At 41.7% G+C, this 14,631-nt stretch overlaps 1 protein-coding gene across 6 annotated transcripts in view; it reads left to right on the plus strand.

Moving 5' to 3' along the window:
• The window catches only part of Ltbp1 (latent transforming growth factor beta binding protein 1), a 388,495-nt gene that overhangs the window by 159,940 nt on the left and 213,924 nt on the right, over nucleotides 1–14,631 (plus strand). For 3 of the 6 annotated variants that reach the window (XM_076833843.2, XM_076833845.2, XM_076833846.2), the window contains exon 5: nucleotides 4,555–4,722. The exons of 1 other annotated variant lie outside the window; for it this stretch is intronic. In XM_076833843.2, the coding sequence (XP_076689958.1) occupies nucleotides 4,555–4,722 (168 nt within the window). Of the gene's footprint in view, nucleotides 1–4,367; nucleotides 4,723–14,631 lie in introns of those variants that run through there. 2 more of the 6 variants (XM_076833848.2, XM_076833849.2) reach the window with 1 other exon arrangement.

A 14,631-nucleotide genomic window follows, 5' to 3' on the forward strand; every position in this document is an offset into this window, starting at 1 on the left:
TTCCCCTCACACCCAGAACGTGTGACCTGTGCTGAATCATCTTGGAGGTCTCTTTAAACTGGCCGCTGCTAAATGGGCAGGGTGGTGGCTCTTTGCCACAGAGGCTGCCTCTTCCCGGAGGACATTGCCCGTGTCTGTTGGTCCCTGCTGTTTAAGTTGGATGAATGCTAATGTGCTGTCGCAGCGTACTGGAGGAGGCTGTATTTGTTCATGACATCTGATGTGAGTCTTGAACTTATTATATTTATGTCGTTGGCTGCCTTCACTCTGGTCACATCTTGGTCTAATGACTGAGAGATGGCAACCATACACTTTTCTCGACTGAATTCTATTTGTTAAGAACAATTTTCACATTTTTGGATTTTTCTTTCATTAACGATTGTGCAGCAAAAATGAAAAAAAAATTTTTTAAAATATCTTGGGAAGGTATCAACTTTACTGCCATCCCGTTCGCCATTCACTCTGCATATCTGTGGTTTGTTTTAAGCCATGTGCCAGTGCCTCTTCTTGGAGGTATAAATTCACACAGGGCCTGGCAGAAGCTGCAGACAGGATGTTGACTCTTGAGTGTCTCTGACTGACGGACTAGGAGGCCCCCTTAGAGGTGCTACAAGGCTCCAGGCAATCTATGTTTCTAGCCAAGGTCTCTAAAACCCAAGGTTTTAAAGTGCTTGCTTAAGATTTCTGGGGCTGATTTACCTACAAGAATCTAAAAATTACATTTTTTTTCTTTCAGAGAGACCAAGCATGAAAGCTTTCCAATGGTTTTCCCCGTTAACTCCTGGCTGCCCTAACTTTTGCTCCTCGGATTTGTAATTTCTAATCAGCCAGGTGGAGCCCCTAGCAAGGGCCATTGGTTATTCCTGTGGTTGTCTCCTCACTGGTGAAGCAGGGCCTTAGACTAGTATGACCTCTAGCATCCTGTGAGTCCACTGATCTCTGTGGGGTTTGGCAATCATCCTTGACCCATGGACACCTTCAGATCACCTCATTTATTGCTTGTGTGTTGGTTTCTATATGTAAGACACCAGAGGTCCTTGAGTGTCGGCTTATACAAAGCATTCAAGGAATATCCTCTTCCTCATTCTTCAATGGCCTCTGGAGGAGACTTTAGTAAATTTCTGTTAGACTCTTAAAAGATGACTAGTATTGTTTTCAGCTTGTCATGTGAGGAATTTGAAGTTCAGAGCAGTGGGCCTTAGTTTTGGGTACTTAAATAAAACTTAAATTCTTTACACCAAGCCCTAGTTAGGAGGAAATGATTTTAAAGAAATGGGAATGGAAGAATGTATTTTCTCATCTATTCAATAATTACAGAGATCCAGTTAGAGATCTAAATGACAATTGTAAATTTTATTGTCCTTCACTACTGATTTTGAAAAGCTTGCCATGAGAACCTAAAGCTAATTATGAAGAGTTAAATGCTTCATGAAGAGACAAGAGGATCTGCCAGAAATACAGGTGTCTGTCTTAGAATTAGATTGCTTTATAACAGAATGCTTGTAAAACACAAGGGAAAATATAAAATGTGCCTTCCGCTTCCAAGAAGATGTGAAGATTGTAAAAATCAGAATTAAGTCATATGAAACTGTCTCTGCTCTTTGAAAATGCAGACCATTCCATGCCAAAATAATATTCTTTTGGCAAAGAAATACAAGTTTTTAAAAACAATAGCCCCAAGAATCTCGAGTGCCTATAAAGTGACTACTGTAACTGAGAGGTGAAACTGGAATCCTGGTTCAGAGCCTGCTTTCTTTGGATGTCTCAGTTTCCCCAAGTGGGCATAATTTAGGTGACAGGGCATCTGTATGGCAGCTGCTGGTGCTACGAGTTAATGCCAGAGAAGACAAAATTGTTGGCAGACGGCTTCTAATTTCATTGTTGTGCCAAGGCCAGAAGAAATAGAAGTTTATGTTCTTTTGAAGTGGGAAGATGTCATATTCCCCCCATCCCCTTGGGCTTCACACACTTGTACACACAGAGCATCCTCAAGATGTTTATTAATCATGGTCTGACAACACAGAGCCTAAGCTGATTTGTTTGTGCTACTGTAAAAAAAAAAAAAAAACACCAAAAAACCAAATTGAACTAGTAAAATTTGTCCAGTTTTGGGAACAGTATTTTATTGCATTAAAAAAATTTCTAAGGTAATAATTATAGATAATTTGAAATGTCATATAAGCATTAAAAGCAGTGGGCAGCAAACTGTGTTTCTTTAAATAAAGGCTTATTAGAACTCAGCTATACCCATTCATTTGCATTTTGCTTTTAACAGGCTGCTTTCCAGTCACCAAAGCAGAGTTGAATAGTTGCAACAGTGTCCTTTTAGCCTGAAGTGCTAAAATATTTATTATTTGGCCCTTTATAGAAAAGGTTTGCTGACCTGTGAGTTAAAGCCTTGGAAGATGTTCCTGTTGGGGGCCATTTTGCGAGGTGCTTAAGTCCTGTTTGGCCACTAGAATATCTGTTTCCCCACTTCAGACAACCCCTCTTGATCCCCAGAGTTATATTCACAGGGGAAGGAGAAACTTTTTTTTTGGAAAATTAGCAGAAAAGAATGGACGGACTTTTTCCTCTGGAGGAACCATTTTAAGAGTGCCAGCCCAGCCAATGGCTTCAACTCCCTCTGACTTTAGCCTTCTTTAATTATGAGGCAATTGTCTTTGACTATTTGAAGGGCTGTCACGTGGAAGAGGTGTTAGCTTGTGAGACTGAGAGGAACTACATTAGAATGAATGGGTGCAATGTTACTTACTGTGAGAAAGTCTTTCAGCTCGAGGAAGAATCACACTTGCTAGGAGCCCCTGTACCCAAGAATGTGGTTCAGTGGATAATGAACTCCCTGTCATGAGAGAGATTCAAATAAAGGCTGATGATCACTTGGTGCATAGAACATGTACAGTGGATACAAGATGGTTGTGCCCGAAAAGTTCTGAGTCCAATCTTGAAATTCTAATGGCTTCTTTGGTTCGAGTTTTGTTTCCAGGCTCAGATTGTAACCACAGTTTAATTGGTTGTGGGTCTCTAGAGGCATCTTGGATGGTTTTCTGAAAATGTAATACTGGCCAAACCAGAGGAGTACCCAGAGGGAGAAACTTTTCTGGTAGGCAGAGATGGCAATGGAAAGGTTGGCCTGGAGCCAGTCTCCCCTGGGCCACTATGGGAACAGAGTGGCAGCAGGAAGGGTGCTATTTGTCACCAGACCTAAAGCCTCATGCCGACATCTTTGCTTTCTGCTTAGGTTCCAGGAAAGAGGAATGCCTAGGCCGGGGGCATATTACACACATGGAAGTTGAATCAGGGCTTTTGTATTGCAGCCTTCCAGGGCTTAGATTGGGACCTGAGAGTGAAGGGCAGGTCTGGGTGAGGTCATTCAGTGTTTTGTGATGCTGCTGGGCTCCTGTAGCACAAAAGCAGCCATAGACAGTAATACAGAAATGAATGAGCATGATTGTGTTCCAATAAAACTTTATTTACAAAAATAGACAGTGGACTCAGTTTGGCCCCCTGGACCAATAGCTTGCTGATTTCTGATAGAGACTTTGAACATCAGAGCTGGCTAGAAAATGTCAGCTCTGATTAATTCCTTCATGTTTTGGAGAAAAGGGAAATGACATGTCCAAAGTCACGACAAGGTTGAGCCAAGATGACAAGCCAGAATGTATTTTTGGTTGAGTGGCTATTTTGGGATGCTATGCTACCAAATGCTATGGTCAGGTTATAGCATTTGGTGTTGAAGAGAGGACCTTGTGAGAGAAAGCAATACCTGCTTCAGGTACATTGTGAATAACAGTTTTGAGAGCTGAAGAATGGTATTTTACCGGAGGCAACCTTCTATTCCTCAGACCTGTCCTTTTTCTTAGATGGGTTCTGTTCACAGGAAAACAAAATATATGTTGCATAAATTCACAGGGAGAAATAACACCCCAGAGTTGTGAAAAAGCAATGGGCTCCCGCAGCTGCGTCACAGGATTTGATCACTTCAGCTAAGAGTGCCAGGAGATTTGAGACAGATGTTTTCAGACATGCCGCATGCCTAAAACATTTCCAGGGGTCGGACTGCAAAAAGTGACTTAATAAGTGGAGAAACAGGGAAAGTATGCAAGTTGAGGATACAAGAGTTTATTCACCACTAGGTGCGTGGCCAACCTCTTTGCATTACATCTGCCTGTCAGGGTTGGCTCTTTAATCTCTCGTGCCCTCGGTATTGCTCTTTGTCTGCCCATGAATAAAGTGCAGCATTGTGGTTAGTAATCCCACTCCAGTGACTCGACTTCAAATGTGGTTTTGGAGTGCATCCCAGAGTTCTGTTTGCTAAGCTCCCTACTCCTGTTTCAGAGACACCACTGGATACACAGCAGCGAACACTGAAGGCTTCCCTCTTCCTTAAACCTGTCGGGTTGTGGGCTCTCTCTTTCCCCCTCTTGCTACTCCGTTCTTTTCTTTTCTTTTTTTTTCCCCCCCTCATGTTTTTTTTTAAAGCCTTCCAAGGCAAGTTCATGGATACTAAGCTGATGTGTTTGTTGTTCTTTTTCTCCCTGCCTCCGCTCCTAGTGAGTAACCACACTGGCCGCATCAAGGTGGTCTTTACTCCGAGCATCTGTAAAGTGACCTGCACCAAGGGCAGCTGTCAGAACAGCTGCGAGAAGGGGAACACCACCACTCTCATTAGTGAGAATGGCCATGCTGCCGACACCCTGACGGCCACGAACTTCCGAGTGGGTGAGTTCCTCCACGGTCCCTGACTGTCCTTCCCGAACAGAGTTTTATGAGATTGTAGCACTTAGACACCCTTGCATTCACACTGCCTGCCCGAACGTGTTTCTGTCTACGAGTACAAATAAGCTTCTTTCACTAGGTCTGTTGAATTACTTTCGGAATAATTGCTAACCTGACTTTTGGTTTCTTAGAGAGATGGCAAATAGGATATTTCCCCTTACTGCTTAGCATTTCCCCAGCCATGTGGTGAAGGGGATCTATAGAGGAGAACAGAAGGGCATAGGCTTTAGACTGAGACCCCCAATGCACAACTTGCAACTGCTCAGCTGCAAATTTTATCAGCTCCTTGCTAAACAGAATGGGCATTAAATTTGACGAATGCACAATTTGGAAGGTGGTGATGAAATTTAGAATTTCACTTTATAAGTAACCAGCCTCTTTTAAAAAAACTTTATAAAAATTGTCAAAAACCTGTGCTTCAGTTATAGAAAAAGGGATACAGGCTGGCATCCTTTGCCACGTTTCTGCTTTATATCATGAGACCGAATTATAAATTGATAAATTGATGGATCTGGGGGAAGAGATACTAGTGGATTATGGCCAGCACTCAACAACAGTAAATTAATTTAAATATGAACTGGTAGTGACCGACTGCAACAGAAGTTTTTTGCGTCTTTGTAAATTTTTGTTTTTCACTTTTTCGTAAATGGAGAAGGTACTGCGGTCTACTGAAAGCTGTCATAGTGCCTTGTTGTCATGCAATACAGTATTTTTGTCACAGAAAAAAAATGTCTTTTATTATTTTTTGACCAATTATGGTTTGTCATGTGTACTCAAATAATCACAGACACCCACGTTACTTTACGAGTTACTCACAAGAATAACCCAAATGTCAGACAGATAATAACACTGGCTAGATCTAGTCTTTTTATGGAATATTGCTGTTTAGTCTTGGGACTGTTTGTCTTGGGGGGGTGGAGTGAAGGAAAGGGGGTGTCTATTTCAAACTGATTTCCATCAAGACAAAATACAAAGGGCAGCTCCAAGTTTTTATGAGCTCTTTTGATTATTCTTCTGCTGTATTGCGAATCCTAATCCTTAGGAGGCGGAAGCAATATTCTCGTTCGTTTGTACTTGGAAAAAGCATGTGCCCCTGGATACGATTTAAGAAGGGTATTGTGACTTTCCTGGCTATGATAGGCGTACTTTGGACATATTTTAAGAAGAATTTAGCCGTTAGATGCCAAATGGCATATTATGCTTAGCAGGGCAGGGAGCCGAGTCTAATGGGAAGTGTTGAACTGACGATCAGGAAACGGGGCTCTGGTCCTGGTCCTGCTGCTCACTGCTCACCCACAGGGCATGCTAGTTGATATTTCTGGGCCTTTGGGTTTTCTCATCCATAAAATTATTTAGTGACCTCTAAAATTCAGTCTGCTCTGAAAGCTTATGACTTTTTATAAGCAATAAGTAATAATAAGTAATAATGTCTTTTTTTGGGGGGGTGGTTATAGACTAGGAGAGGAAGGGATAAGGTAATTCCTAATAGGCTATTCTGAGCTTAGTGGCTACCCCCTTTTCTTGGTTGCCTTTCTCACTCACTCACTCACTGCTTCCTCTCATCCACCACCGCCAACTGTGTCTGCTTTTTCTTGTCTTTATGGTGTGTCTTTACAGTAGCAGCGGCAGAGCAGTCCAATGGGTGGTAATTTTTTGGCTTACAGTGTATTCATTCTGAAACTAAATATTTGAAGGTTTTGAGAAACAGAGGAAGTCTGCTTGTTAAAACATGGTGCACACTTTCCTCTCTGGCATCCAACCAGATGTTTAGGAGCAGAATACACACAGCCTATTCAAAACACAAAGTGGAGCAAAATTATTCACAAAAAGCATTTTCAAAATCAGAAGTCAGCCTTCCACAAAAGGATTGGTGGAGCAGTTTGGGTTTTTTTTTAAGAAACGTTTTATTACAACTTTAAAAGTTAACTTAAAAAAAAAAAAAACCCGTTTACAATATGTTGTTTCACAATGGGAATCGTGGGAAGCATTTCATTCATATCCTGAACTATTTCCCTCTCCTGTTTATATTTTTGTTCGAATATTAGATAGTTGGAGGGACAAGTTTTGTGATTTTTATTTACTGTAGAATGATAATTTTGTCAAAATTACAGTTCGTGATCATTCAAAGATTCACAAAAACTTCATTTGTAAGATCATTTTTGGATGAGTTTAGTATGATTTTTCTATTTACAAAGGGTAGTTTTCTAACTTGTTTTTCTTCCTTATATATTTGTTTATAATATGTTACATCTTTTGATAAATAAGATATGTACAAAGAAGTATAGTTGGAGGCAGATTCAAATTATTATAATTTGTTAGCAACTCTCTTTGGCCATTGACTTTAAGGGTCCTAAGGGGTGGCGGCTGGCAAACTTTCTGTACAGGGCCAGTTAGAATACAGTGTAGACTTCGTGGGTCCTGCAGTCTCCGTTGTAACTGCTCACCCTGCCATTGTAGGGAGAAAGCAGCCAGAGACAATAAGCACAAGAACGGGCAGAGCTGTGCTGCCAGAACAGTCGGTGGGCCAGCATTGGCTGAGTTCTGTCCTTTGCTGACCCCTGCACCAAGGATTCCAAATAATGCAAGGAAAATCATATGGACTCCATAGTTAAGGCACCTTAGTATTAAGTAATTTATTTTGATAATCAGAACAACAGAAATGATTTTGAACATTTGCAGAGTGATTTACATGTTTTATTTTTGAGGGGGGAGGTGGAATGGATCTTATCATCACCCATTTTTTCAATATGGAAACTAAGGCACAGAAGGTTAAGTGTGCTGGCTTTAGTTACACAGAGGCACTTAGCTAAGACTAGAACTTAGGGCTTATGGCATCTCTACTTTTCTGCCTGGAGTCTAACCACAATGTGTGGGAGGGACATGTTGAAGAGGCTTATGGAACTGGGTCTTGTTGGGAGGCTGAATGGTGTAAGAGAGAAAAAGCAACTGAATCCAATGGATGTGGGTTCAAATCCTGAATCCATGTTCTGGGCCTAGGCTCATGCTATTCAGGCACTAATAGATGTGCAGAGGGTTGTTCTCACGGGCAGAGCCCTCCTTCGCCCATGCTGCTTCTGGGATATCTTCTGCCCCGTCGTGACTGTGCCTGGGCTATCTAGATGGGAGAGGCAGCAGGTTCTTCTCTCATGATCCTGAAATCTAATGGTCTTTGTTCCTTGAGTATCCAGTGGGAGAAACAATAAGTAGAATCTCCACTTAGTGAGACTCAAAAGTGAGGCCTCAGTGAAGGTGTTTTCCAAGAGAAGTACTCTTCTAGATTAACTCTCTTTCATGAAAGGTGATATTGAGATATTGCTAATATGTCCAGAATAGTTACGTTAAATGATATTTCCAAAAAAAAGCAGACTTCTATTTATAATGTCCCCTCCCCCCCCGGCAGTCTGAGCTTGTTTTCTCCCTGTTCTCCTTCCTGACTTTTTAAGAAATGGAAACATGGGTGGGCCAGCAGGTTCACCAATATTGTTTTAATGGATTCTTCACATTTCATAGGGATGTAATAAAGATGACCTTCTGGGATTGTTAAGTTGTTGATGAAGTCTAGGTTTCCTCTCACAAGAAGAATATAAGAATTCATGTTGTCACAACTAGAGTATTTTAAAGATAATCACACAGTCACTCAGCAAAACTCTTTTTGTAGAGATATAGAAAAACCGTCACAACTTCTGAAATAACACATTTGGTTCATAAGATGCTACTTTCTCTGAGGAATTACCAAGGACTCAAGTTCCATGAGCACCAATTGAATAATTATAAAAATGTATTTGATACTTTAAAAATTATGTTCCTATGTGTTATTTTATTTGATGAGAGAGGTCAGTGGTAGTATCCATAATTTGCAAATATGAGAACTGAGGCTTTTGTGGCTTGATTAAAGATAACTTTAGGGCTGGGAATGTAGCTCAGTGGTAAAATGCTTGCCTAGCATGCGTAAGGCCCTTTACTGTTTAAGAGGACTTTTAAGTCAGTTTTCTTATTCTAGTGTTCTGGTGTCTTTGGCTGTCCCACATTACCCCCATGACCATATATTAAGTGATTATATATAAGACATGGTTTAAGATTTTTCATGATAGCCAAGTTATAAATCTGCCTAAAGAGCTTATGTTTTGAGGAGGAGATAAAGAGTATATGTAAATAGCCCTAAGTCAAGGAAGAAAGCTCCTACCAGGAGCCTGGCAGGGTGGTAACAGTTCCTCCTAGGGAGGATACTTAGAGAGGAGATGAAAGAGAGAGCATGCAGTGCTCCCTGTTAGTCCACCATGCTGTCCCACCTCCTGAGCCTGTCCCACCTCCTGAGCCTGTCCCACCTCCTGAGCACATCATGGTGAGTGAATGCATGTGGCCCAGCCATCGACTATTGAGGACAACTGGAAATATCAGAAAGCCTGAAGTAAAGGTGGATGAGGGATGGGGAAAAAGAGGTGAAATTGATATGGGAAGGAAGGATTGACCCATTAGAACTGGGTATGGAAAGAGGAAGGTGCAGGTGGTTTTGGGGAATTGAGAGCTGTTATACTTCATAGAAGTCGACGGGTCTGGAGGGTACCTGGAATTTTAACTTGGACTCCACTCTTTTGGTACTTAGTAATAAAGTTCCCTAAAAAGGAGACATCGATATGGGTTGTTTTAAAAAAGAGTGAGGTGCTTTCTTGGTGTTTCAGTGGGGAACTAAGGTTTCCAGACGCTGTTTCTGAGTGCCTGTTCTAGCCTCCTTCAGCTCTCCTGAGGTTCGCCTGGTGCCCTGCACTTGAAGTCTCAGCGATCGCACAGAACCAATTGCTACCCACATGCTTGAGGAGCACAAGCAGTTCACGTTGTTAAACTCATTCTGTTGGTTATCTTCACAAGGGGGAGGAAAACTTGCTCTAAGCGAGGCCTTCGATAAACTGATGTGACAGCTGGAGGTCGGGGAGCATTTAGATTTTTTTTTCTGGCAACTTAGTTCAAACACCAGGTCATTCACCTCTGCCTTTCATCATGGTTTGAGCCCCTGGTGTTTATCAAGAAATCAGTGAACATGCTGGTGGGCCATTCCGATTAATTTGTGACTACATTTTACCCTCAATGAATTTCACAGCTAGATCTTATGTATTTTAGAGACAATTTAATATGATACTAAAAGAAAGTAATTTTAGTATTCTATTGCATTAGGGCAATTTAGAATGCCTAAAACTTGTCAAAGAAACTACTCTCAAATATAGTCAGTCTTATCAAATTATTTTCTAACACCAAGTAGATATAGTAAAACAGAATATTTAGAGCACCCACAAAAGGCTATTGGAACATCCATTCATTTAACATATTTACTAAGCACAAACTATGTGCCAGAGATTTGTTTAGGTATTTGAGGTACAGCAGTGAGCCAAATAGATAAAGTCCTTGCTCTCCATTAAAAATTATATATATCTGTGATGTGGATGAACCTCAAGGATGTTATGATAAGTGAAATGAACCAGTCACAAAAAGACAAATCCTGTGTGATTGCACTCTGTGAGTAGTCAAATTCTTAGAGACAGAAAGTAGGATGGTGGTTGCTGGAGTGGGATTATAGGGAGGGTGGAATGGGGGTTGTGTAATGAGTATGGAGTTTCAATTTTGTAAGGTGAAAATTTTCTAGAGATGGATTGATGCACACCAATGTGAATGTGCTTTATGCTAAATGAACTGTGCATTCAAAAAATGGTGAAGATAGTCCAGTTAGGTTACATGTGTTTTACCACAATCAAAAATTTAAAAAGTAGAAATAAGTATGTACACTACTATCAAATGTGTGGCACCAAAAATATATTGTAAGAAACTGGTAATGGTAAGTACTATGGAGATGACTTCAAGAAAGGGGCTAGACAGGGGAGAGTGTCGGTGGGGGACACAAATTGCTATTTTGACAGCTCAGGGAAGCCTCTCTGGTGAGACAGCATTTGAGCAGAGACCTAAATGAAGTGAGGACAGAGCCCTGTGAAGGAACATCAGCAACTTGATCACTGAACAGTGTGACTGAGCTTTTAATTTTGTCTACACCATGGAGTGCGTCTAAAAGGCGGGTGTTAGGAGCATTCATTCAGACTTTTCCAGTATGTCATCTTGGGTTAGAATTTATCGATGTGTATCGTATTAGGGAATCAAATTGATAAGATCCATGGATAAGAGCCTTATCCACCGAGGATGGAGGCAAATAGTTCTTGTCGTTGGGGTGCAAGAAGAAAATCATCCTGGGATTATTGGAGAAGTCTTGGTGATTTATAATAAAAAGTAAAGAGTTTTGAGATGAAAACAAGCCACCAAACTGTCCCTTCTTCGACATTCTTTTCACATAAGACAGATCATATGACTTGGGCATGAAGCTTCTTTTAAGGCAGGGAAATAAAATTGTCCTACTTGGGGTGTGTGTGTGTGTGTGTGTGTGTGTGTGTGTGTGAGAGAGAGAGAGAGAGAGAGAGACAGACAGACAGACAGACAGACAGACATGGGAGTGTACTGGGTGGAGGAGAGGTGTGTGGAAAAATGGTTCTGGGGTCAGGAAGGACAAGGCAGGACAGTTGGTTGACTTATTTAAGAGTGAAAGTCTGGAGAGAACAAAATCCAATTTGGTTGAAGGTAAGGGGTGTCTGGGTGGTGGGCTAAGCAAGTATGTCTGTAGCCAGGACAGTTGGTATTTATTTTTTTAATTTAGGTAAAAAAGGGTTCAGCCGTTGGCTAAATCTGTGAGAGAGGCCCATGCTGGCCTGCCTCCTGGGAGTGGATGGGGGCTCCTCCAGGGTTGTCTAGGCTAGCCTGGAATAAATAAGCTTTAAAATTTCCTTGGAGGCTGTAACAGAGTCACAAAGTGTGTACTCTTTCCTGGTCTGTCAGCTTGGGCACATGAAATGCTCTTTGGAAAAGGCCAGACTGGTTGGTGTTAGCATCCAGGCCCCTCCAGGATCAGCGGCTGCTGGCTCCCCAGCCTTTACTTTGGCTGTGTCCCTTTATCCACCTGATGCTGTCCTTCTGCCAAGCTAAGCCTCGGGGATACCAAAGGTCCCTAGTGCTCCAGGCCCTCTATGCCTCTATTCACATGGCTTCCTCTGCCTGGAGGGCACTTTTCCCCACCCACTCTGCCTGGACCGTCACCCCTTTCCTTGTGAGACTCAGGCAAGTGATGATCATGCTACAGAGCCTCATGGTCCTTATTTGTTACTCTACTGTCTCATCACTGTACTGTTCGCTGCTAGAGAACAGGGGCCTGTCCACTCCATCTTGGCATTCCCTGAGCCAGCAGGGCCTCACTTTGGAGATGCTTAATGGTGGATTTTGTTGACACCAAATTGTATACACTGGTGCCCATATCATGCAGGCATGCAGAGACCTCTCACAATGGTTCATCCTTAATTCTCAGACAAGTAAAATCATCATTATTCCCAGAAGGAAAATAATCAATTGAGAAGTCTCAGTAGAGTTTAGGGGCACACTGACCACAAGATGCATGATAAAAGGGATCCCTCATAACACTTCACCTGGATGTGAGTTTTTAGCACTGACCATAATGTACTTTCCACTCAGGGCAAAATTCAGTTAGATTTCCATGCCTTGTGTCCAGCTGCTCTTCCAAACATGGAATTCCAGGTCCCACTCCTGCGTCTACTAAAATGCTGACAGTCTTTTAAGGAAGAACCCAAGTTCTGTTTCAAAAAGTGCAGTTCTCTTTTCTTCCTTTCCTGTTATCCTTCCAGTCTTTACCATGTCATTTGACACTTGGTGGTCTAGCTCAGGTGTGATTTCATCTCTCTGATTCTCAATGGCCATGGTGGTAAAATGAATAGGATAAGGGCTGACTTTTCTTGGAAAGAGCCAGCTGTGGGCTCCTTGGATGGATTTGACGACCTTTGTCTTTTTCTGTAGGCAGTCAATCCTTTTAATTTGCAAGCTGTAACTCCTGTGCTGTGGAGTAGAGGCCTGGAGGGTGGAGGCTCCTTCTTGTAGCTCCTGGAGCTTGGATAGGATATGGTCCTATGTACTCCAGAGACAGAAGTTCCTTTATTTACTGATCCTGAGAGCACAGTACTGTAAAGAAAGACAGAGAATGTTTCTGTCACTCCTTTACTTTGGCATCTGGTACAAGTGCATGGAATCTCTAAGCTTCCTCTTGGGAGGTTAGACTTTGCACAGAATACTGTCAGGTGGCATCACCATGCGGCCACAGCAATGCTGTAGCACTGCGTCCTCTCTGCCTTGTATCATGCTCCTCCTTGAGGAGTTCACTTGTGTACACAGGAAGTTCTGTTGCCAAACCTGCTGGCAAGGGTTAGAAGTACTTTTGGAACCCAATGCTGTGGTCAGGAGGAAAAATAATCAACCTGAATAGATGGGGGCATCTCCAGTGATGTGTGATTGTAACATTTAATCCTACTTTGTCCTCTTTACTCTGCTGTCAGTGGTGTATGTACCTCTGGGCTTCGAGGTCAGGGTAAATTTTAAGGAAGCTGGACCTACCAAATAGCTATTGTAATCTCACTTACATGACACAGTATAGACCTACAGCATGTATTGGCATATGAGTGGGGCCTGATTTTGCACCTAGTGGATATGTCCGATATTGGTACCAACGTTTAACTCTCAAGGTACGTCTAGATTTTTTCCAAGTGGGGAAGGAAGAATGAATTTGTGTGTTGTTGGAAAAACCTCCTGGAACTAGCATCACAGATGATGTGAAAATGTTTCTAGGGCAGCCACACAATCATCTTTACGCTAAGCAGTCCAGGAAAATAAAATAACTACCAAATGGGGGAAGAATAACGTTAGGAAGTTGGAGATTCATTCTCCCAAGTTATATCACAAGTGAAAGAAATTAGAGGAGCCAGATGCCCCTCCGTTGCCAATTTCATGCAATGCTGTCATTGATACACTTATTAAAACTCAGTGTTTCTACATACTGGAAGGGTCTGGGCTTAAGGAACGGTTTACTGCTCAACGTCATTATCTTGAATCTAGACGCATGCAATCATGACTGAAAAACGGGCCTGTCTGCAGCGCTGGCTCCTCCTAAGATTCGGTGGGAAAACAACAATGACAACGACAACTTTTGTACACTAATGAGAGGTTTCTTCACTCTGAGACCAGACTTCAGATGCCCATCAGATTCAATAAGAATTTGTTCTGGATTACAGAGACTTTCTAAGTTTTCCTAAACTCGGTTTAATTTTCATCAGATTTTTTTCCTGGAAGAGGTAAAAGGGAAACGACATGAAAGTCTCTGGCAGGGAGGAAAGCCGACCACTGCCCTTTTCCTGGCAAATTAGGAAGTGCACTCAAGAACATTCTTAGCTAAAACCTTATTTAGCAAGAATTAAAATGTGTCACTTTTTTGCCACTGCATTGTCCCTTTCTGAAGAAAGGGTGATTTATGAGCCCTCTGGATCTTCTTGTGGTATTAATAACATCTTGAGCCAGCTGTTTTATTGGGTGTACACAGAGGGTAATTAGAAACATCTGAGAATTCCATAATGTGCCCAGAAAATCATGCCATTGTATGGAAAAGGAAAAAAAAAAAATAACATTCATGCCTAACTTGTGTACTTGGTAAATAGATGAATCCACATTCAACATTTACTTTTGTTGTATACCATTTTCCAAAAAAGAAGCTAAATCTTCAGGTTGAAAATGTCCTTTCATTGAAATACACTCACTGCAAAAATCATGGCCTTATTTGGTAAAAGACTTCTGACTCGGCTGTTCTTACAGTAATTACTGTTTCCCTTATGTCAAATTTCATCACATTATAGATGGTTTTCTGCCAGAAGAAGAGTTTCTTCCTTTTACCTGGCAGGTTCTTGAAAATCTTAGAATTCGGAGGGATCTCAT

This window comes from Callospermophilus lateralis, chromosome 14 (assembly GCF_048772815.1).
Source record: "Callospermophilus lateralis isolate mCalLat2 chromosome 14, mCalLat2.hap1, whole genome shotgun sequence".
Classification (NCBI taxonomy): domain Eukaryota; kingdom Metazoa; phylum Chordata; class Mammalia; order Rodentia; family Sciuridae; genus Callospermophilus; species Callospermophilus lateralis.